We start from the raw sequence: 22,608 nt of genomic DNA, 5'->3' as shown, positions 1-22,608 counted from the left end.
GTGGGCGTGTGCGTGCGCGTGCGCGTGCGCGCCAGGCCTCGGCGGCCCTGGGACTCCGCCGCGGGGCGTGTCTTTGTTAAAGGAGAGACACCATCCCCAGCAAGAACAGGAAACTGGAAATTGAATCAGATGCCGAGCGCTCAGAAACCGAAACTTAAGAAATCGAAACTAAACGTAAGCTTCAGAAACCTAAACTTAAGAGCTCAAGAGCCGCGGCCAGACGTTTGCGGAGTCCAGGGTCTTTCGGAGTTGAATTTGCAGCTGGGCTCCTGCTCTTTGGTCTCGGCTTTTATCTGCCTCTCTGAGTACGCTGAGTTCGCATGCTGCCCGTTTAACTGTTTGTTTGTTTGTTTGAGATAGCGTCTCACTGTGTCACCCAGTCGTGATCTCAAGTGATGCGCCCACCTCTGCCTCCCAAGGTGCTGGGATTATAGGCGGAAACTGAAGTCCTTGCTTCCACTCCAGTCTTTTGATTCAACAAGCAACACTGCAATGCTATACATCTATGCTGTTATTTCTGTTGGGTGTAAACTACAGAAATTTGGAGCTAAAATCTATATACATTTTAAGTTTTGACGGATATTGCCAAATAGCTTTAAAAATCCACTCTTACCCATAATTGTAGGAGACTGCTTCTCTTCCATACCTTCGCCAATGGTGCTTTGTGTAATAAGGACCCAATAAAGACGAGAGTGGTATTGGGGATCTAGGCAAAAAATGTCAAACACCCATACCTTAAACATTTTGTCCCCTTTGAATTCATTCAGCAAATATTGACAAACAACTGTAAGACCCAGACTTTGTTCAAAGTACTGTCAATATAACAATAAAGAAAACAGACACGGGCCTTACCCTGATTGAGTTAATGTCTGTATTCAAAACATCAATATCTTGTCCATAATTCATCTTTTGCATTGATTTTGATTTTTTTTTTTTTTTTTGAGACAGGGTCTCACTCTGTTGCTCAGGTTGGAGTGCAGTGGTGAGATCACAGCTCACTGCAGCCTCAACCTTCAGGGCTCAAGCGATCCTCCCACCTCAGCCTCCTGAGTGGCTGGGACTATATGCGTTCACCACTATGTCGGGCTAATTAATTTATTTTTTGTAGAGGTGGGGTTTTGTCATTTGCCCAGGCTGGTCTCCAACACCTGGGCTCAAATATTTTTCTAAACCTTAAATATTGTTCCGCCCACCGTGGCCTCCCAAAGTGCTGGGATTACAGGCATGAGCCACTATGCTTGGCCTGATTTTGAATTTTTAAAAACATACTGCATTTAAATATTGTCTACCTTGATCACTGAGCTTCTGGCACCCCCACCCCCCAAGACTTAGTGCCTGAAGCGAGTGCCTCATTTAAAGCAATCACTTCTAACAGTTGTACTGTCTTATACAGAAACTGCCGGTCACATGTGGCTATTAAGAACCTGATTTTTAATTTAATATAAATTTAAAAACTGATAATCAAGTTAATAGAAAACTTGCATTTGGAAAAACTTAGGTATACGACTCTGCTTTTTTTAAGTTGCAAGTTTTATGAAATCTAAATACAGAGCAAGTATTTCCAATGATTATCATCAGCAAACTAATGCAGGAACAGAAAACCAAACACTGCATGTTCTCACTTCTAAGTGGGAGCTGAATGATGAGAACACATGGACACAGTGGGGAACAACACACACTGGGGCCTGTTGGAGTTGGGGGTGGTGGGAGGGAGAGCATCAGGAAGTATAGCTAAGCGATGCTGAGCTTAATACTTAGGTGATGGTGTGTCCGGAATTGGTTCCTTCCAGTAGGTTCTTGGTCTTGCTGACTTCAAGAATGAAGCTGTGGACCCTCGCGGTGAGTGCTACAGTTCTTAAAGATGGCGTGTCCGGAGTTTGTTCCTTTCGATGTTCAGATATGTCCGGAGTTTCTTCCTTCTGGTGAGTTCGTGGTCTTGCTGACTTCAGGAGTGCAGCCGCAGACCTTCACAGTGAGTGTTACAGGTCTTAAAGGTGGCGCGTCCGGAGTTGTTTGTTCCTTCCAGTGGGTTCGTGGTCTCACTGACTTCAGGAGTGAAGCCGTAGACCTTTGCGGTGAGTGTTACAGCTCATAAAGGCAGCAGGGACTGAAAGAGTGAGCAGCAGCAAGATTTATTGCAAAGAGCGAAAGAACAAACCTTCCATGGCTTGGAAGGGGACCCAAGCAAGTTGCAGCTGCTGGCTGTGGTGGCCTGCTTTTATTCCCTTATTTGGTGCCACTCACATCCTGCTGATTGGTCCATTTTACAAAGAGCTGATTGGTCCACTTTACAAAGTGCTGATTGGTCCATTTTACAGAGTGCTGATTGGTTCATTTTGACAGAGTGCTGATTGGTGCATTTACAATCCTTTAGCTAGACAGAAGAGTTCTCTAAGTCCCCACCAGACCCAGAAGCCCAGCCAGCTTCACCTCTCAATCCCCCCTCTAAACAGGACATCCTAACTGCTGATGGGAATTTGGCCGATGACCACTCTAGCTACTCTCTGCTGGACAGGGGCGAAGAAGGGGCCCTGCAGTTGTAGTGTCCTCCAGAGGGGAACTCTTTAGGTCAGTGGAAGGGCCAGCAGGTCAGTCCAGGGGTCCTCGGTAGAAGTTGTTAGTTGAACTCATTTGGGGTTCCATTTGTAAGACCATCTGTAGCTTAAGGGCCTCAATTCTAGAGGAAACAAATTTGACAAGAAGGTTAAAAATACAGGGCCCAAAAAAGGCAAGTAACAGCAAGATGGCTGCCACAGGACCTAGAAAGGGGAGAAGCCATGTTGCCCAACTCCAGAGGTTGGTATAAGAGTTTGAAAGGCGTTGTCTGATTTCAGAAGCCTTTTCCTGTAAACACCAGGCGGCATCTCGTGCTATCCCTGACTGGTTAGTGTAAAAACAACACTCTTCCCCTAAGAAGCTGCACTGTCCTTTTTCAGCAGTGAGGAGGTCTAGGCCTTGGCAGTTTTGGAGAGTCACTGCTGCCAAAGAGTCTGTTTGGGATTGTAGAGTAAGAATAGATTTCGTTATTTCATGTGAACTGTCTGAGTAATCCTTTGAGAGTGTGTGGTAGTAGGATAATGCATGTTACACTGTTAACTTTTAGCAAACTTTACGTTAGTTGAAAACCTTGTAAGTTTGGGATTTCAATTATTCTTTGCTATTAATAAGACCTCGTTCAGTCCATATTAACTTAGAATTGGTATAGATGGCTCCTTCCTGATTCTGTAAGTACTTTAAGGTTTGGTTGAGTGCAAACAGCTGGCACATTTGAGCAGACCAATTATTAGGCAATTTTCCTAACTCTGCTTCTACAAGAGTTTCCTTATTATTTACTGAATACCCGTTGTGTTTTTTTTTTTCCTTAATTGTCCAGGAGGAACCATTTATCCGTCCTGTCCTGAAGGGAGTTCCTCCTAGATCTGGTCGGACCTTTGTGTGGTAATTAATTAAGATTTAGATCCCCTGTTAGGAAACCTGCTGGGTAAGGATTTTTGATAGGAAGGCTACTGGTTGTCAGTGGCCTCAGTGCTTTTGGGCTACGCCCTTGTTTACACTGACAGCAAGGTGGTATGGGAGTGTTATAGGGTTACTGAGAAGACCTTCAATTATCAATTATAGGTTTTAAATTTACCCTGGCTTTTAAAGGAATAGGGTACACTGTTTTTTCTTTACTACTTCTATCTCTCTTTCTCTTTGACTTCTTCATCTCTCTCTTCCTCTCTCTGTCTCTCTCTCTCTGACTTTCTGTCTCTTTCTCGCTTTCCTTTCTGCTGGTGTTTCCCTGCCTCTGCCAGTGGCTTATGCTGCTGTTCTCCCCTCTCCTTCACCTTTTGATGGCTTCGGCAGTGTAAGACTGCCACCTCCTTGGGTTTTTGCACTGCGTGCAATAACTCCATGGTTTCTGTGTGTTATTTAATGGGGGTTCCCCAAGAGGTTAGGAACTCCCTTTCTTTCCATATTGCAGCATGGGCATGTAGGATTAGATAAGCATAGTTGCTCTCTGTATACACATTTATTGTTTTTCCCTTTCCCAGTTCTAAGGCTCGGGTAACTGCCACTAGTTCTCCTAACTGGGTGCTGGTCCCTGGGGGAAGAGGCTTACTTTCAAGTATGGTTACATCGCTAAATATGGCATAACCTGTCCTTTGTATCCCATTCTCCACAAATGAACTTCCATCGGTTTATAGGTTAAGGTCAGGATTAGCTAAGGGGACTTCTAAGAGATCATTTCAGGCAGCATAAGTCTGGACTAATTTGTTGGCAATCATGCTCAATTGGTTCCCCATCCTCTGGGAGAAAAGTGGCAGCGTTGAGGGCCATGCACATAGGTATTTGAAGCACCGGTCCCTCAAGGAGTAGCGCCTGGTATCTAAGTAGGCGGTTGTCTGATAGCCATAAACTTCCTTTGGCACCTAGTATGCCATTTACATCATGAGTATCCAGACAGTGAGACCCTTTCCTTGTATTATTTTGATAGCCTCTAACACTAAGATGGCCACCGCCACAACTACCCTTAAATAGTGAGGCCAGCCTTTTGCTACTATATCAATTTCCTTACTTAGGTATGCCACTGGTTGTGGGGTTGTCCCACGAGTCTGAGTAAGGACCCCACGAGCTATTTCTGCTATCTCTGTGATGTTTAAAGAAAAGTTTCATCCTTTGGGAAGGCTTAAGGCTAGAGCTTGAGTTTGTTTCTTCCAATGCCCAGACTTCAGGGTTGATTCCCCTCTCAAGTAGGGGACAACAAATGGGTAACTTATTCCTCATATTCATGTAGATAATAGCTCCAGCTTTGGCTATATATCTCTCCCTAATAAGGGTGTGGGACTTTCAGGCATAACAAGAAAGATATGTGAAAAGAGCAAAGTCTCCCAGTTACATCTGAGGAGGTGGGAGAAATACCTGGTTACAGGCTGTCCCAGGATTCCTTGGATAGTAATGGAACTTGAGGACAGCTGTCCAGGACAGGAGATTAACACTGAGAAAGCTGCACCAGTGTCCAGGAGGAAGTCAATTTTCTGCCCCTCAATGGTTATACATACCCGGGGCTCAGTGAGGGTGATGACATGAGCTGGCGCTTGCCCCAGGCACCCTCAGTCCTGTTGTTGGATCATCTGGTTGGGGGCTTCTGTCCCAGAGAACCTTTGTCCTCTTGGGCAGTGTGCCTTCCAGTGATTGCTTCGGCATAGTGGACATGGGTGAGGGGGCAGCTTGTTTCTCATAGGACAATCTTTTTTAAAGTGTCCTTGCAAACCACACTGATAACAAGCCCTACCGGGTGATTGGCCTGCTCCATTTTCTGTCCTTTCTGAACCACCAAGGTTTGTTTGTCTGAGGGCCATGACTAAGGCTGCGGCCTTTCTCTGATCTTGCTTTTCCTTTTCGGCCTGTTCCTCTTGGTCCCTATTATAGAACACCGAGGTTGCCAGGTTTAATAATGCCTCCACATTTTGTTCAGGGCCCAGGGCTTGCTTTTGGAGCTTTCTCCTGATATCTGTGGCTGATTGGGTAATAAACTTATATTTTAGAATCAATTGACCCTCTAGTGATTCAGGTGACAGGGGAGCATATTTTCTTAAGGCCTCCCATAACCGCTTGAGGAAGGCAGAAGGATTTTCTTCCTTTCCCTTAGTTATGGTAGACATCATTGAATAATTCATGGGCTTTTTCCTAATTCTCCTTAGTGCTTCTAGAACATAGGTCAACAGACGTTTACGACTCCAGTCCCCATGATCTGAGTTGAGGTCCCAGTGGGGATCCATACTGGGGATGGCTTGCTGACCAGTAGGGAATTTGTCCCTTTCTTGGGCTGTCATTCTATCATTTACCTGACTAAGATACCAGGTATCTCCAAACTCTCAGGCTGCAGCTAAAGCCACATTCTTTTCATTAAAGGCCAGGGTTTGATCTACCACTAGCATGACATCTAAGTGAGATCAAAGGTTTCCCCTAGGCCCTGTAGGACATCTGTGTACCTATCAGGATCATCTGAAAACTTCTCCAGGTCTGCCTTGATCTGCTTTAAATCAGAGAGGGAGCAGGGGACATGTACCCAGGTTGGGCCAAATTCTCCACCCACTACAGCTTGAAGGGGACATAACCAATAGCTCTGGGGTTTTTGTGGTCCTTTGGAGATTTCTTAGCTTATTTCCTTCTGGGCAGGAAAGATTAGAGGAGGCTTATCATTAATAGGAAGGGGAGCTATAGGAAGGCTAGGATATGGGGATAAGCTGAAAGGTCCTCCTGTGGGATGTAAATTGCAAGCTTTGCATAGTTGTGTATTTTCCTTTAATGAAAAGAAAGCTTGGACATAAGGTATTTCACTCCATTTGCCTTCCCTCTTACAGAAAATGTCAAGCTGCAGGATAGTATTGTAATTTATACTTCCCTCAGGTGGCCATTTTTCCCCATCAGAGAGAGAATATTGGGGCCAGGCCATAGCGCAGAAAAAAATGAGCCACCTCTTTTTCAGGGTTTGCAGGTCAAATTGGTCCCAATGGCTTAGGATGCATTTCAAGGGTGAGCCTGTTGATACCTGAGTGTTTTCCATCTGAAAGACAAAACCGCACGTGATTTTGGTTTGTTTGTTTCTCCCCCTGCCCAAGAACCTGCAACGGTCCCTGGACCCTGCTGATCAGAATAGTTGCACTCACTGATGCAGGAGCAGAAACACCTCTTGCCCAAGAACCCGCAATGGTCCCTGGACCCTGCTGATTGGAATAGTTGCACTCACCAATGCAGAAGCAGAAACACTAGTTTTCCTCCTAGACCACAAGGAGGACCGAGGAAGGTTGGATTTAGTGGCCCTTACCTACACGTTCTCGAAAACCTGCACCCTTGCCTGTCCTCCTAGACCACAAAGAGGACCGAGAAAAATCGGACTTAGTAGCCCTTACCAACGCATTCTCTAAAACCTGTTAGAGTTCTAAGTATTCTCCTGTTGGTATTGGGACCTTACCCATGTCCTATAAAGATGTTATGACATACCCTGAGGGAGGGAAGGGAGCTCCAGAGTTGGAAGAGTAATGCCTTTTGTCTTCGTTTATATGAATAGGAAGGATACAATTTTCTGAGGCTCCCTGTATTCTAGCTTCAGGAATAGCTTTTGTTAGGCCTGCTTGTCTGAGGAGGGATCCTAAAATTCCAGATAGTCCCCCATATGATGGGGCTTTGGGCCCATCAATGTCTTTCTCATTGGTGAGCCTGGGTGCCTAAAGATGGTAACAGAGTCCAGAAGTTTATACTAGAAATCATTCTTATAGGAGAAACTAGAAGAGCACCAGAGACAGGGAGTGGTTTTTAGAAGCGGGACTAGCCTCAGAGAAGAGAGGCAAGAGGAAGTTTGTCTGGCAGGCATTAGGACCCAGGAGGCAAGGGTTAGGGTAGATAGAATAGATGGGCGAGTCTCACTTGGGCGACATGACTTTGAGAGTTCCACTCATGGCCGCAGGGTCAATGAACTTGTTGTCAGGACCCCGGAGCTGAATGGCTTTCCTCCCTGTCAACCCTTGGTTCAGCCTGGAAGTACAGGAATAGTGGAAGCTGGTTCCAGGCAAACCAACACTCCCAACTCCGAAGAGTTGGGGGTTGTTAGAGAGCCCTTTCCCAGAAAGCCTGACACCCGTGTCTTTAGTCTGGCGCCCGCACTAGTCGCTTTTAACTGGTCGACAGGTGCCCAGTATTTAGCCCCCAAATTCTAAGGAAAAATAAGATGGAATAGCAAGTGACAGGGGTCCAATGGTACTCACCGCTTGGCAATGGGCGATAGTCCCTTCGTGGTCACCAAAATTTGTCTGGAATTGGTTCCTTCCAGTGAGTTCTTGGTCTCGCTGACTTCAAGAATGAAGCTGCGGACCCTCGCAGTGAGTGTTACAGTTCTTAAAGATGGTGTGTCCAGAGTTTGTTCCTTTCAATGTTCAGGTGCATCCAGAGTTTCTTCCTTCTGGTGGGTTCGTGGTCTTGCTGACTTCAGGAGTGAAGCCGCAGACCTTTGCAGTGAGTGTTACAGGTCTTAAAGGTGGCATGTCCAGAGTTGTTTGTTCCTCCTGGTGGGTTTGTGGTCTCGCTGGCTTTAGGAGTGAAGCCGTAGACCTTCGCGGTGAGTGTTACAGCTCATAAAGGCAGTGCGGACCCAAAGAGTGAGCAGCAGCAAGATTTATTGCAAAGAGCGAAAGAACAAAGCTTCCACAGTGTGGATGGGGACCCGAGCGGGTTGCCGCTGCTGGCTTGGGTGGCCTGCTTTTATTCCCTTACCTGGCCCCACCCACATCCTGCTGATTGGTCCATTTTACAGAGTGTTGATTGGTCTGTTTACAATCCGTTAGCTAGACAGAAAAGTTCTCCAAGTCCCCACCCAACCCAGAAGCCCAGCCAGCTTCACCTCTCAATGGGATGATCTGTTGGTGATGGGATGATCTGTTCAGCAAACCACCATGGCACACGTTTACCTATGTAACAAACCTGAATATCCTGCACATGTACCCTTGAATTTAAAATAAAAGTTGAATCAAAAAATGTATTTTCAATGAAAATTTAGCATTTAATGTGAGATGTGCCATAATCTGTGTCCTACCTTCTTAAGGACAATGGATGAAATCAGTGTCTACTGGAAGGAGTAAAAATATTAAATAATTGAAGCAAAATGGATTGGAAGCCCAAAATTTGGATATTTTCTTGGGGTGCTCTGTGGTAAGAATAATGCCGCCCCCCCCATCGTATCCATGGCCAAGTCTCCAGAACCTGTGAACATGCTACTTTACATAGCAAAAGAGACTTTGCAGATTTTATTAAATCAAGGATTTGGGGATGGGGCAATTATTCTGGATTATGCAGGTGGACCTGATGCATCCTTAGAAAAAAGAGGCAAAAGAGTCAGAGGAGAGAAGGAGATGTGAAGAAGGAAGCAGAGAGAGAGATTTGAGGCTACTACACTGTTGGTTTTTAAAATGGATGAAAGAATTCAGGCAGCCTCTGGAAGCTGGAAAAGGCTATCTGCCTAGAGCCTCTGGAGGAGTGTAGCTGCATCAATACCTTGACTTTGGCTCATTGAAACCCATTTCAGATTTCTGACCTCCAGAACAGTAAGAAAATAAATCTGTGAAATTTTAAGTCACCAAGTTTGTGGTAATTTGTTACAGCCACTAAAAGAAACTAGTATATTCTCCCCTAAAACATATACAAGAATGAAAGATCAATAACATTGCTTCTTTATTTTTTCCTTCTTATAATATTATTTGTTGTGCCTTGCCTTTCAATAAAATGTGATTATTCATAATCAAAGGTGATTGTTACCCATGATCTCTGATTTAGCAACATTTTCATGTAATATTTCTTGATTTAACTAGATTAATATCAGCAAATGACTTAGTAAGTAGTGCTTCAAATAAAATGGCATAAAACAAGATAAACTCCTTGGAACCCTTTCACATTGAATTAAACTTAAAACATCTTCATGAAGAAAACTAACCTTTAATTGACTCTGTACTGCTATCTGTATCTCTCACTAGATTGTAAACTGCATGAGGTTTGGGAAGAATATGTGCCTGTTTATACAGTATTTTTGGTTTCTTGCACTGAAAGCTATTTATTGATAGTGTTGACATAAAATCACAAGCTGTATACATTTGGAGAGAACTTTTTTTTTTGAGACGGGGTCTTGTTTTATCACCCAGAATGGAGTGCAGTGGCAAGATCTCGACACTGCAGCCTCGAACTCCGTGGCTCCGGCAATCCACTCACCTCAGCCTCCTGAGTAGCTGGAACTGAAGCTACAGGTGCATCCCACCACACCCAGCTAAGTTTTTGCATTTTTTGTAGAGACGGTTGGTTTTGCCATTGCCCAAGCTGCTCTTGAACTCCTGGGTTCAGGTGATCTGCCTGCCTCATCCCATTGAAGTGCTGAGATTACAGGCGTGAGCCCCTGCAGCCTCCTCTCCCACAACCTGCAGCCTGGGAAGCAGAGCCTACCACAGCAACCAAAAGCAGGCTCTTGGAGGAAGGGAGGGTATTACAGAAGTTTTATGGTTGGTGGGTTGGCTAGACACACATATTTAACAGGTTATGGGGGGCTATGAATATTCATGAGGGGCAGTCACACAATAGTGGTACGTGAACATGTATGTCACATGCATTCTGTGTTCACTTTGTGGTGGAGACTTAACATTAAAATGCAGCAAAATTAGGCTTTCTATGTCAAAAGGTGAAACAAAGGACATAGAGGCACCCTGTGTGCAGCCTCCATGGACTGGCCAGAACCAGTCTGTGGGCAGTGGTCACTTATCAGGAGGGAAGGCTGATCAGTTGTCATGTGGAAACCGCCAGAGGGGAGGGAAGTCTGGCCGTGGCGCTAGGTGGAGTGAGCTAGGTGAAGTCAGCCAAGGAGTGAGTCTTCTGTTCTTTGTTTTCCATGGGTTTCTGTTTAACTCAGAGGAAAAAGTCCAATGGCAGTTAGCAAGGGAGGGAATATAATGAGGTGTGAATGATTTCTCATGGTTGGGAAACTTAGTTTTTAAGGTTTCTGGGGTCTCCTTGGCCAAGAGGGTCTGTTCAGTTGGTGGAGGAGCTAAGGATTTTATTTTTATTTCACAATAAAATGAATGAATTAAACATTTAGTGTAAGTCCAATGTTTTATTTCCTACAAAGTTAACTAACATTTTTTATCTACTACATAGCACTCATACAAATGATTTCTCTCTTTCTTACATGCACACACACACATTGTTTCACTAATGTGAATATTTTATCAGATTTGAGTAATTATTCAACTAATTGAACAACTAATATTTTATCAGATTTGAGTAATTATTCAAGAATTACATCATTACAGTGAATTATAATGTTTCTGAAAACAGTAAGCAGAAAAGATGATTAGTAAATGTTAGCATTAAATGAAACGAAATGTGAAAGTGGCGATATCTGGGTGCCTAAGGACCTTGTCTTACAGAGTTCTCAAAGTCAGCAGCCAGTCTCAGGGCCCGCTCATAGTACTCCAGGGCTTCATTCATATTTCCTTCCAATTTGTAGACAAACCCAAGGAGGCTCAAGCTTTCCAGATCTAATGCATTTCTCTGAAGTTTCCTTAAAACCAATTTCTTCAAAGAATTGATACTTTTATCCCTTGCTAATGATGCCTGTTCTATTTTTATAGCTTTTAAATAATGGATAATTGCATTGATGTCAGATTTCTTTTGAAATTCCTGAAACCGACCATAGTGGAAATGTATGTCTTGCATTGTTTCTTCTACCACTGGTTTCATGCATAACATTTTTCGAAAAGTCTCTTCAGCTTTTCTGTGATTGCCTGCTTCTATATACATTCTTGCCAGGTCTAGATGAGCCACTTCAAATGTGGGCTTTTTTTCCACTGCATATTCAAAATGAAATATGGCTGATCTTATCATTTTGTCTAGCTTTTCTCTATTCTGCCCTCTAGGCTGCCCTTTTGTAGCCTCCTTGATTTGGATCATTTGTGACCTGTAGCAAAGCCCTATCTGGTGATGCAGTAAGACAGAAGTGGGTGTTTCCTGCAAGGCCTTTTTTAATAACTCAAGAGCTTTATCCACAGAGCCTTTTCTTCGGTAAAACTTGGCTGCATATCGAAAGACATAGGTCTGTGAGGACATGTTGGCCAGAGCTTCTTCAATGTACTTTTCTCCTTCAGCTTCCTGTCCTTCATCCTGAAGCTTCAGGGCAAGGAGAACCTTAATATATCCATTGTCTGGATTTAAACGGACAGCCTGCCTTAGGGGAAGCAAAGAAAATGGCCTGTGATATTTTGTGGCTAATTTAAAGCCATCCAGGCGATAGGCAGAGATCGCATATCCAGCGCTGGATTCAGGGTTTTCAGGGTCCACTTCAAGCACCTTTTCAAAGCAGGCCTTGGCCCGTTCATAATTCTTTCCTCCACACTTCAGCAAGGCCCATCCTTCCTCACAGTCTATTTCTGGACACTCCATTCTATAGCGGAAGGGATTTGAAAGCTTCTTGCAAATGTTCTCCACCTTGTCCAGGTAAGTCTGGGCTTCTGCCAGTCTGCCCATGTGGTAATACATCCAGGCAAAGTTGCCCCAGGTCACCAGACTCCTCACATTTGCTTGGTTGTCATGTTCTTTCTGCATTAAGTTTTCAGCTTCTTTTAAGCTCTTCAGGGCTTCCTCATTCTGGCCTTTCAGGTGTTTCACATAGGCTAGTAGGTTGTGTATTCCCACACTGTATTTGGTGTCTAGGAATTCAATCTGATCCAAGACTCTGTTTTCTAAATCAGGCATTTCATCGTCATCAATGGATAACTCCCATGTAAAGTGACATCTCAATTGCTCCAGACTATCCTTGACCTGATGATCATCACCATTTGTACTGTAAAAACAAAAACAGATTTTCTTTGTTAGGTGAGGAACAGCTAAAAGAAAAAAGTCAGATAAAATACCTTGTATTTTAGTGCTTATCCTTAAAAGGATCAACTTACTTAGGTTTCATTAAAGTTAACATATTTTGAAGTTATTCATGGACTGTTGATATTGTTTGCTTGGCTTCATATGCTGGCTAGAGCAATTTCCAGCCAAGTAACTATTCTGTACTTATGAGTCCTATTTGTAGAATGGAGATAATGATAGTATTTATCACACTGGGTTTGGTGAGGATTAATAAACATATGTGTAAAGCACTTAGAGCATATTATATGCTACATAAGAGTTTCTTATTTTAATATTAAGATAATTAGGACAGAGGTCAGTTAGAAATGCAGAACCTTAGGAAACATTGACTTTAGGACCTTACTCTGCATGTAATGCAACAAATTAAGACCACATGCAAGAGATAATATTTGACTGGGTTTTTTTTTTTTCCATTTTTTTTACTTGGAAATAATTACAGATTCACGGAAAGTTGCAAAAACAGTACAGAGATCCAATATATCCTTCACCCAATTTCTCCAATGATTATATCTTACACAACTATAATACAGTAGTTCAAAACTAGAAAATTGACACTGGTACAACAATGCTTTTGTATAGTGCTATGTCATTTTTTTCACGTGAGCCTATGAGACCGCCACTTTGATAAAGAAACGAAACTACTTTTCACTACCACATCTCCCTCATATTACCCCTTTATGGTCACATCTGTCACCTCCTCACCTGTACTCCCCTAACCCTTGGTAACCACTAATTTGTTCGTCATCTCTGTAATTTTGTCATTTCAAGAATGTCATATAGGCTGGGTGCGGTGGCTCACACCTGTAATCCCAGAACTTTGGGAGGCCGAGGCAGGTGGATCATTTGAGGTCAGGAGTTTGAGACCAGCTGACCAACATGGTGAAATCCTGTCTCTACTAAAAATACAAAAAAAAAATTAGGTGGGCATGGTGGTGCATGCCTGTAGTCCCAGCTACTTGGGAGGCTGAGGCAGGAGAATCGCTTGAGTCTGAGAGGCAGAGGTTGCAGTGAGCTGAGATCATGCCACTGCACTCTGGCCTAGGTAACAGAGAGAAACTCAGTCTCAAAAAAAAAAAAAAAAAAAAGTCATCTAAATGGAGAATTTCATATAAAAGGATAGTTCAATATACAAAAATTAATCAACGTAATATACCAGAATATTAAGGGATTAACAGAATATACCAGAATATTAACAGAATATACCAGAATATTAATGTAATATACCAGAATATTAAGGGATTAACAGAATGAAGGGAAAAAAATACATGACCATCTCAACTGATGCAGGAAAAGCATTTGACAAAATTCAACACCCTTTATGAAAAATACAACAGACTACAGACTACTAATACAGGGGAACTATCTCAGCACAATTAAAGCCATATATGAAAAACCTATAGCTAGTATCATATTCAATGGTGAAAAAAGGGAAAGCTTTTCCTCCACGATCAGGAATGAGGTAAGATGCTCCTTTCACCACTTCTATTCAACATGGTACTGGAAGTTCTAGTCAGAGCAATTAGGAATGAAAAAGAAATACAAGACATCCAAGTTGGAAAGGAAGAAGATTATCTCTGTTCACAAATGGCATAATTTTATATGTAGAAAATTCTAAGGATTGTACACATTAACAAACACATTCGGCAAAATTGCAGGATACAAAATCTACATGAAAAATCAGTCATATTTCTATACAGTAACAATTTAAAAATCCCAAAAGGAAATTAAGAAAACAATCCCATTTACAATAGCATCAAAAAGAAAATAATATTTAGCAATAAACTTAACCTAGGAGGCAAAAGACTTGTACACTGGAAACTATAAGACTTCTGAAAGAAATTAAACTATAAGACTTCTGAAAGAAGCAATAAATAAATGGAAGGACATCCTTTGTTCGTGGATTAGAAGACATAATATTAAGATGTCAATACTACCCAAAGTGATCTACAAATTCAATGCAATCTTAATAAAAATCCCAATGACATTTTTTGCAGAAATAGAAAAATTCAACCTAAAATTCATATGAAATGTCAAGGGATCTCAAATAGCCAAAGCAATCTTGAGAAAGAAGAACAAAGTTGGATGTCTCACACTTTCTGATTTCAAAACTTACTACGAAGCTACAGTAATCACAACATTACAGCATTGGTATAAAGACAGATGTATAGACCAGTGAAATAGAATAGAAAGCCCTGAAAAAAACCCTTACTTATCTGACTGTATTAGTTAGCTCAGAATGTCATAACTCAATATAACAGAGTGGGTGTCTTAAACAACAGAAATTTATTTTCTTACAGTTCTGGAGGCTAGAAGTCCTAGATGAAGTGACAACCAATTTGGTTCCTGGCAAGGAATTTCTTCCTGGATTGCAGATGGCTCCTTCTTGCTGCATCCTTAAGTGGCCTTTCCTCAGTGGCAGAGAGAGAGAGAGTGAGCTTTGGTGTCTAAGGACACCAGCTCTGTTGGATTAAGGCCTCGCTCTTATGATTTTATTTAACCTTTATTACCTCTTTTTAGACTCTATCTCCAAACAACAGTTCAACATAAGAGGGTTAAGGCTTCAACTTAAGAATTTGGGGCAGGGGTGGGTGGGAAGTGCACAATTCAGTCCATAACAATGGTGGAATGATTTTCAATAAGAATGACAAGACCATCTAATGGGGAAAGGATGGTCTTTTCAACAAATGGTGTGGGAAAGCTGTATATATGATGAAAAAGGGTAAAGTTGGACCCTTACTTTATGCCATATACAAAAATTAACTCAAAATGGATGAAAGACCTAAATGTAAGACCCAAAATTATAAAACTCAGAAGAAAGGAAAAAGCTTTGTAACACTGGATTTGGCAATTGGCAATGATTCGTTAGATATGATACCAAAATCACAGGCAATAACAGTAAAAATAGTTAAGCTGGACTTCACCAAAATTAAAAACTTTTATGCATGGAAAGATACTATCAACAGAGTGATAAGACAAATCACAAAATGAAGGAAAATATTTGCAAATCATGTATCTGATAAGGGATTAATATACAGAATAGATAAAGAACCTCTACAACTCAGCAACAAAAAAACAAACAACTGATTAAAAAATGGGCAAATGACTTAAATAGACATTTCCCAAAAGAAAATATACAAATGGCCAATAAACATATGCAAAGATGCTCAATATCACTAATCATTAGTGAAATGCAAATAAAAACCACAATGAGATACCACTTCATGTCTGTTAGGTTGGCTATTATTTAAAAAAAAAAAAACAGGATATAACAATTATTGGTGAGAATCTAGAGAAATGTGCACTGCTAGTAGGAATGTAAAAGGGGGCAAGTGCTGTGAAAAATGGTATGGTAATTCCTCAGAAAAATTAACCATAGAATTACCATTTGATCCAGCAATTCCACTTTTGGTTTTATACCCAAAAAGAAGTGAAAGCAGAGACTCAAGTAGATATTTATTTGTCCATATTCATAGCAGCATTATTCACATAGCAAAAGGTAGGAGCAACTTAAGTGTCCATTGATGGATGAATGGATAAACAAAATGTGGTATATACATACAATGGAATATTCAGCCTTAAAAAAGAAAAGACATTCTGATACATGTTACAACATGGATGAACTTTGAAGGTATTATGTTAAGTGAAATAAGCCAGTCACAAAAGGACAATATTGTATGATTCAATTTATATAAGCTACCTAGAGTAGGCACATTCACAAAGACAGAAAGTAGAATAGTGATTAACAGGGACTAGGGTGCCGGGTCTGTCCCACAGACCCTGGCTGATGGATGAAATGAGTACTCAGACACAGGTATGCAATGTAAGAGCAGCTAGGTGACTGCCTGGCTCTAGTGGCCAGAGAACATCCCCGAGAAGCTGGAGCTGCTTACTTTTATCGGTGCAGGCACAATGCCGAAAACCTGGAGCCAACACAACCTGTAGGGAATTAACACTTATTGTTCCCCTTTCAGGGAACATCATGCATGTGGATGATCAAAGATCAGTTCCTGGTCAACATAAATAAACAAGCCTGTTTAAGATACATTCCCCCAAACTCCCTTGTACCTACTCCTTGCCCTCTGCCTCAGAGTTATAGAACAGCTGCCTTCAGCTGTTCTCCGCCAGGGCTCTGCAGAACCTTCTGACCTTTCAGAAGGCTTGCATTCTTTCCCTATAGTTTTTCCCATCACTCTGACTGATCCTCCACACTGGGGGAGGAGGGAATAGGAAATTATTGTTTAATGAGTACAGAGTTTCAGTTTAGGAAGATGAAAAATTTCTGGAGATGGATGGTGGTCATGCACAATAAAGTGAATGTATTTAATGTCACAGAACTGTACACTTAAAAATGGTTAAAATGGTGGATTTTATGTTATATATGTTTTACCATAATAAAACAATTTATGATTTATTTATGGCAAAGGTACTCCAAACAAAGTAAATAGAAAAATAATAAAAACGTGGAAAATGTTTGTAATACAGAGAAGATTCTCATCTGTAATATACAAAGTGTTTTTGTAAATTGGTATAGTTCAACAGAGCACCGGAAATCTATATGAATAGATAATTTGTAGAAGAGCAAATATAAATGGCCAATAAATATGAAAAAAAATGCTCTGGATCAAGACAATGACTCATGCCTATAATCTTAGCACTTTGGGAGGCCAAGGCAGGAGATTTGCTTGAGGCCAGAAGTTTAAGATCAGTCTGGGCAACATAGTAAGACCCTGTCTCTATAAAAAGAAAAAAGATGCCCTAAGCCTCTAGCCATTAGAGAAATGCAAATTAAAGAAGCAATAATTTATAACTTTATTCCATTCAGATTGGCAAGAGTTTAAATGGATGAGACACAATTTCTGAAGCCATGAATTATTATGGCCTTCAAGATCAATCTGATGACAGCCATTAAAATTGATAGTAATTAAAATCAAAATTTTAATTTTAAAATCAAAATTAAAATTAATGATAGTCATTAAAATTACATTTCCTTCAACAAAGTAATTCCACTCCTCAGAATCTATCTCCCAGAAAAAAATAACCAGTACATAAGGATGTATGCTCAAGAATATTCATTACCAACACTGTATATATTAGCAACAAACTGGAAATATTAATAGGGAATGGTTAAATAAATTAAGGTATATCTATACCATAGAATATTATGTAGCCACTAGACTACATGAATTAGATCAAAACTAGTTGAGTTTGATGGACTTTCATAATATACAGTTAATCAAGAAAAGTGAATTGTAAAGAAGTGTCCAAAACATGACCCTATTTTATAAAGAACCAAATCCTTATATATTTGTATGTATGTGATTACTCATGTATGGAGAAATATATGTAAGTATACTTACAGCTCATCAACAAAATGATAAGCAACCCAATTTAAAAATGGGCAAAGGACTTGAGTAGACAATTCTCCAAAGAAGAATCACAAAGGACTAGCAAACACATGAAAAGATGCTCAACATGATTAGCCAGTAGAAAAATGCTAACCAAAACCATGAGCTATCACTTCTCACCCAGTAAGTTGGCTACAATAATAATTTTAGAAAAGGAGAATAGATGAACAAGTATTGACAAGTGCTATGGTTTGGATACAGTTTGATTGTCCCCACCAAATCTCCTACTGAAATTTGATCTCTAGTGTCACAATTTTGGAGGTAGGGCCTAGTGGGATGTGTTTGGATCATAGAGGTAGGTCTCTCATGAATGACCTGGTGCCATTCTAGTAGTAGTGAGTGAATTCTCATTCTTGTGAGACTGGATTGGTTCTTGGGGGAATGGATTAATCCTTTGAGAATGGGTGGTTATAACGTCAGGATGCCCCCTGGGTTTAGACCCTCTTTGTATGTGCTTCCCCTTTGACCTTCTCCAATGTGTTTTGACACAGCACCAAAGCCCTCACCAGAAGCTGAGAAGATGCCAGCACCATACTTCTTGTATGGGCTGCGGAACTGTGAGCTAAATATACCTTTCTTCTTTAGAAATTGCCCAGCCTTAGGTATTCTTCTATAGCAACACAAAAAGGACTAAAACAATAAGGATGTGGAGAAATTGAAACCCTCATACATTGCTGGTGGGAATGTAAAATGATGCAGCTGCTGTGGAAAACAATGTGGTGGTCCCTCAATAAGTTAAACATAATATTACCATATGACACATTCCTGGGTATACTTTCCTGGATGTTCCACATCTGGATATGTACTTAAGATACCTAAAAACAGGTGTTCAAATAAAAACTTGCACACAGATGTTCATAGAAGCACTATTCATAATGGCCAAAAATGGAAACAACCCAAATGTTCACCAACTGATAGATAGAAAAATGTAATATATCCATAAAGTGGAATATTATGTAGCCATAAAAAGGAATGAAGTACTGATACATGACACAACATGGATAAACCTTAACAACACTACACTAAATGAAAAAACTGATCCAAAAGGTCACTGTTGTATTTTTTTTTTTTTCCTAATTTGGCCTTGAGGTCTCTCTTATGAGAGTGGCTAAAATCTACAGCCCTGCCTTGAAAGAGCTTCCGGGTATTTGGTCATGGATATTTACAATGTGCCTTTCTTGGGATACTTCTTTATTTTGATGAACAGCCTAATGCCTAAGCGTCTGATCTATGTCTAGGTGTCCCCTTTTATAGGAAACTTGTTTATATCGGGCAGATGCCCTTGTGGCTCTTGCCTGACCTGTGTTTAGTTTATTTCTACTGAGACAGCCACTCTCTCGGAAAGCCATGACCAGTAAAGAAGAGTTTGAGTGTGTTGGTCAGGTGAAATACAAAGGAGGCAATTGAAAAAAATAGTATGTGAAATAACAGAAGCAGCTTATTACTTACAGATCCAGAGAGAAGACGGTAATATGCCTTGCAGGGCCAATGGGAAAGGGGGAGCCATTGAGGACATGCCTGCTCAACCAGCGAGTGGGGAATGTGGGCCCAAGCCTTTATGGGAGGCCAGGGCGTTACCCAGGTGGGTTTCCTGTGCAGAGTTCTATTTGGTGGGTTTAGAGCAAGCAGGTGCAAGTTTTGCCAAGGGGTCATGCTGTGACTGAGAGGTGGTCACTGCAGCACATCTGCCTGGTCCATGTGGGGTGGGGGCGGGGTCAGTGGGGGCAAGTCAAATAGGTCATACCCTACTATGCTATAGGGAAGTGGTCACCAGGAGGTAGTCATAGAAAGCAGATATCTGGATCAGTCACATTGAGGAACTGGAAAAAGGTGGAGAACTAGAAACTGTCTCAAGGGTGACTGAGCCCTGCTTCTGGAATGAGAAAGTCCAACTTAATATTCAAAAAGCAATGCTTAGGAAATATAAAATTATAAAAATTCAATATAGCCACATAGTATGTGTTTCCATTTATATGAAATATCCACAATAGGCAAATCCATAGAGACAGAAAGCAGATTAACAGTTGCTGGGGCCTGGGGAAAGAGGCAAGTAGGGAGTGACTGCTTAATGGCTATGCAGTTTCTCCACATAGTGAGAAAAATGTTCTTGAACTAGATAGTGATGATGATTGCACAGTAGTATCATGAATATACTAAATACTGCTAAATTGTATACTTTAAAGTAATTAAAATGATAATTTTTATTTTACATGTATTTTATCACAATAAAAAATCGCATTGCTAACCTGAATAAAATTCTACAAATTATATATATATATATATATATTTTTTTTTTCCTGTAGTACATGTTGACATAAACATAAAAGCAGGAAAACATAAAAGCAAATGAGTTTGCCATCTGAAATAATCACATGAGCCCCCACTGGCACCCTTTGGGAAACATTGATTTAAAGGTTTAATGAAATATCATTGAATGTAGAGATCCTGGTCCATATCTCAAAGCTACCACTTATTGTCTGTGTGATCTTAATATTTCTAAATCTAAGATTCCTTATTATAAAATCAGGATCATACAGCCATGCACTGCATAATGATATTTTAGTCCACAAAGGACCACATATTTGGTGGTGGTCCTATAAGATTTTAATGCCACATTTTTGCTGTACCATTTCTATGTTTAAATACGTTTAGATAAACAAATACTTGCCATTGTGTTGCAGTTGCCTACAGTATTCAGTACAGTAACATGCTGCACAGGTTTATAGCCTAGGTGTGTAGTAGGCTATATCGTCGAGGTTTGATGTTTGCATAATGATGAAATTGCCTAACAGCTACATTTCTCAGAGTGTATCCCCATTGTTACACGATGCATGACTGTGTAAGTACCTGCCTCATAAGTATCTTTTGAGAATTAAATGGAATAATTTACACAACACTTTTAGAAGCCAGGCTGGCACTTAATACGAATTCAAGAAGTGATAACTACCTTTATAACATTTAATATTATTATTTTAATTATCAGTACCAACTCCATCTGTTTACAGAGGAGGGTTCATCATAGGCCTGTAATGTGCATTTTCTGGAATTTTTACCCCTTCAAAATTTTGCCAACTGGAGCACTGAGGGGAAAATTTACAAATCAGTATTAAGTAATGGTTTTGTTTGTTTGTTTGTTTGTTTGTTTTGAGATGGAATCTCGCTCTGTTGCCCAGGCTGGAGTGCAGTGGTGCAATCTCAGCTCACTGCAACTTCCGCCTCCCAGGTTCAAGCGATTCTCCTGCCTCAGCCTCCCGAGTAGCTGGGACTACAGGTATGTGCCACCATGCCCAAATTTTTGTATTTTTAGTAGAGATGGGGTTTCACCATGTTGGCCAGGATGGTCTCCAACTCCTGACCTCAGGCGATCTGCTCACCTTGGCCTCCCAAAGTGCTGGGATTACAAGCATGAGCCCCCTCACCCGGCCTAAGTAATGGTTTTTAAATCAGCTGAGAAATTCCCACATTAGGCCCTTTAGGTAAGGAAGATACGGATCTTCCCAAGCAGATGTGGATCATCTTCAGTCAAGGATGTACCAAGAGCCTGGATTTTCCAGGGAAGAGGCAATCTGTTTATCTTAAGCTCAGCCTGATTGAGAAAACCTGTTGTAAGAGGCCAGCAGTGCAGAAAGTGAGACCAGAAGCCTATAGAGGAAGGCTGTGAGCTTTTCCTACCACATCTCCACTGTATTACCCACAAGACATCAGAGAGGCTGCAAGACTGAGGCTTTCACATTCTTGTGGGTCCTGCTTTTTCTCTATGGTAAAGAACCTGCAGAAAGCAATGCCTCTAAGACAAGCTGTCCATTCCTTCCCCAGATCAGATAGAAGTGAATCTGGTGGGAAAGAATCTCTCAGATTGGGATCATTTTCTCCCTTCCTGCAAAACTCTTTTCCCATTTCCCTCGCCTACTTTGGGCTACAGCATGAGGTAAGCTTCCTCAAGTTCATGCTAACAAACATAAAAATGCATTAATTAAACAATTTATGTATGTGTGAACGTGCACACACAAGCATGCACACATTCAGTCCATAAGCAGATATTCAAATTGAGGAATTAGAAAACCTGACCTCACTGAGATCTAACCTGTTGAAATAGTATTTAATTACCATATTTTCAAAAACTTTAGACATTATGGCAGAGGAGCAAAGAAATCCTTACCTCATGGTTGCTGTAAATTAGGCAGCCGTTCTGCAGGGTTTCGCTTAGCCAGGCTCCTCCGAGATCTGGCTATTCTGTCTTGCGGATTTTCAGTTACGTTTAAACCCCAAGACAGGGTTATATAAGGGAGCTAAACAGCAGCCAATGGTGTAAGCTGTGGGTGTGTCCTTGCAAGTTGGAAACCTAGGGAAACCGAAAGGGGAAAGTGAAACTAAAGCTAGCTGAATTCCTGCTGGCGCGGGGGAGAGGGGGGGCGGGGAGGCGGGGGGGGCGGGGAGGCGGAGGGGCCGCGGCGGGGGGCGGAGGGGCGGGGGGGGCGTGGGGTGCGGAGGGGCCGGGGGTGGGTGGAGGGGCGGGGGGGGGGAGGAATGAAACTTTGTTTCTATTTTGATAAAACAGACAAACTGCAGACCTGCAACCGTAGATGTTTCTAGTGCTGCAGAAACCCAATGACTGGCCAGCATTTGGAACCAGATTCGCGTCCTCCCTAAAGAACATCAGTCCATTGCTGCCTATTGAGGCAGTTGCTGGCTGGATTCTGGATGAATACACAGAAAAAGGAGAATTGAAGGAGATAGCTCTATTTTCAGTTTCTATATTTAGAAGGAACCT

At 41.4% G+C, this 22,608-nt stretch overlaps 2 protein-coding genes and 1 long non-coding RNA gene across 5 annotated transcripts in view; 1 reads left to right on the top strand and 2 right to left on the bottom strand.

The window, feature by feature from the left end:
• Positions 1 to 69: 69 nt before the first annotated feature.
• LIPA (lipase A, lysosomal acid type) overlaps positions 70 to 22,608 on the top strand; it is a 200,977-nt gene continuing 178,438 nt past the window's right edge. The window contains exons 1-2 of one of the 3 annotated variants that reach the window (XM_054522613.1): positions 70 to 174; positions 1,791 to 1,922. The gene's annotated coding sequence lies outside the window, so the exon portion shown is untranslated. Of the gene's footprint in view, positions 175 to 1,790; positions 2,076 to 22,608 lie in introns of all 3 variants that reach the window. The other 2 variants (XM_054522614.2, XM_063727654.1) reach the window with 2 other exon arrangements.
• Positions 2,655 to 8,203, bottom strand: LOC134762063 (uncharacterized). Its single transcript, XR_010141588.1, has 3 exons — positions 7,749 to 8,203; positions 6,462 to 6,550; positions 2,655 to 2,677 (listed from the first exon to the last, which is right to left on the bottom strand). It is a non-coding gene; the product is annotated as an uncharacterized LOC134762063 (long non-coding RNA).
• Positions 10,612 to 22,067, bottom strand: IFIT1 (interferon-induced protein with tetratricopeptide repeats 1; the record flags this gene model as incomplete). The annotated part of the gene is given in 2 exon segments (NM_001133330.1): positions 10,612 to 12,355; positions 21,997 to 22,067. Coding segments are annotated over 2 exon segments (48 nt in total). The 3' UTR covers positions 10,612 to 12,312.

This window comes from Pongo abelii, chromosome 8 (genome assembly GCF_028885655.2).
Source record: "Pongo abelii isolate AG06213 chromosome 8, NHGRI_mPonAbe1-v2.0_pri, whole genome shotgun sequence".
Taxonomy (NCBI): domain Eukaryota; kingdom Metazoa; phylum Chordata; class Mammalia; order Primates; family Hominidae; genus Pongo; species Pongo abelii.
Note: the sequence above shows the minus strand (reverse complement) of the source record. Positions and strands in the feature narration are given on the sequence as shown.